General features: G+C 48.2%; 1 protein-coding gene across 1 annotated transcript in view; it reads right to left on the bottom strand.

The window, feature by feature from the left end:
* The window catches only part of LOC119586818 (mucin-5AC-like), a gene marked incomplete in the record, with an annotated part of 19,136 nt that overhangs the window by 863 nt on the left and 17,377 nt on the right, over window positions 1-896 (bottom strand). Inside the window, 1 exon segment of the mRNA XM_037935544.1 lies at window positions 1-767. Coding sequence (XP_037791472.1) covers window positions 1-767 — 767 coding nt within the window.

Below are 896 nucleotides of genomic sequence, written 5' to 3'. Positions count from 1 at the left end.
TTGAGAGTTACCTCCTAACACCGGATACTGACCTCCATATACACCAAATTCTGCATTCATTCCATTGCCCATTGGGGGAAAGGCTATGTTAGGAGGTAATGAAGGGGATACAAAGCCATTTGACAGAGCAGAGCTATGGGCTGACATAAATCCTGGTAGATGAGGAAACATGTGTGTACCCATGAGCACTGGGTAACTTGGGGCATTGTACTGTACATTACTATGTCTTGCTCCAGAACACAAGTTACCAGGAGGTACTTGGGCCGTGGTGGCTGAGGCAATACTTGGGACAGGGGTGAGAGCTACAGGAGGCAAAGAACCATCTGGGTGGGAGGGCACTGTGTGAGGAGAGCCACCATTACGCCCATGACTCCCTCCAGCTGATGTGGTCGGGGCAACGTTAGTGTCAGTAGATCGTATACAGCACTGTGGATCTTGCTGAACCAGTGGTAAGGAAACTGGTGCGGGGGGCGTAGTCTCACGGCTGGACTTGTCCCCATTCAGCGGAAGAGGATTTCTAGGAGCCACCACGTGTGTCTGGGCTGACAAGGGCAAACCCTGATACCTTATACCTGTCTGGTGAAAACCCATGTAGCTTAGTTGCTGGTACTGCACATAACGGGGTTGTGCCAGGCCAGTGTGGGGAGGCATCAGGACAGGATTTGGGGGATGGTGCAATGGGGGTGGAGTTCCTTCTTCACTAGCACCTGACCCTATTAATCCTGCAGTTTCCCCTGCTTCCCCAGGTTCAGTTCCATCATTTTTACCTGTAAAAACATGGAAATAATATAACAACTGACTTGAGAATGAAATGGCATTGCATTTGGGATTAACTTATACAAATCATCCTAAGTAAAACATTTACCTGAAGTAAAATGGTCTTAAAACTGAATATA

Source organism: Penaeus monodon, chromosome 22 (assembly GCF_015228065.2).
Source record: "Penaeus monodon isolate SGIC_2016 chromosome 22, NSTDA_Pmon_1, whole genome shotgun sequence".
NCBI lineage: Eukaryota > Metazoa > Arthropoda > Malacostraca > Decapoda > Penaeidae > Penaeus > Penaeus monodon.
The sequence above is the reverse complement of the archived record's forward strand: the minus strand, read 5'-3'. Positions and strand labels throughout refer to the sequence as shown.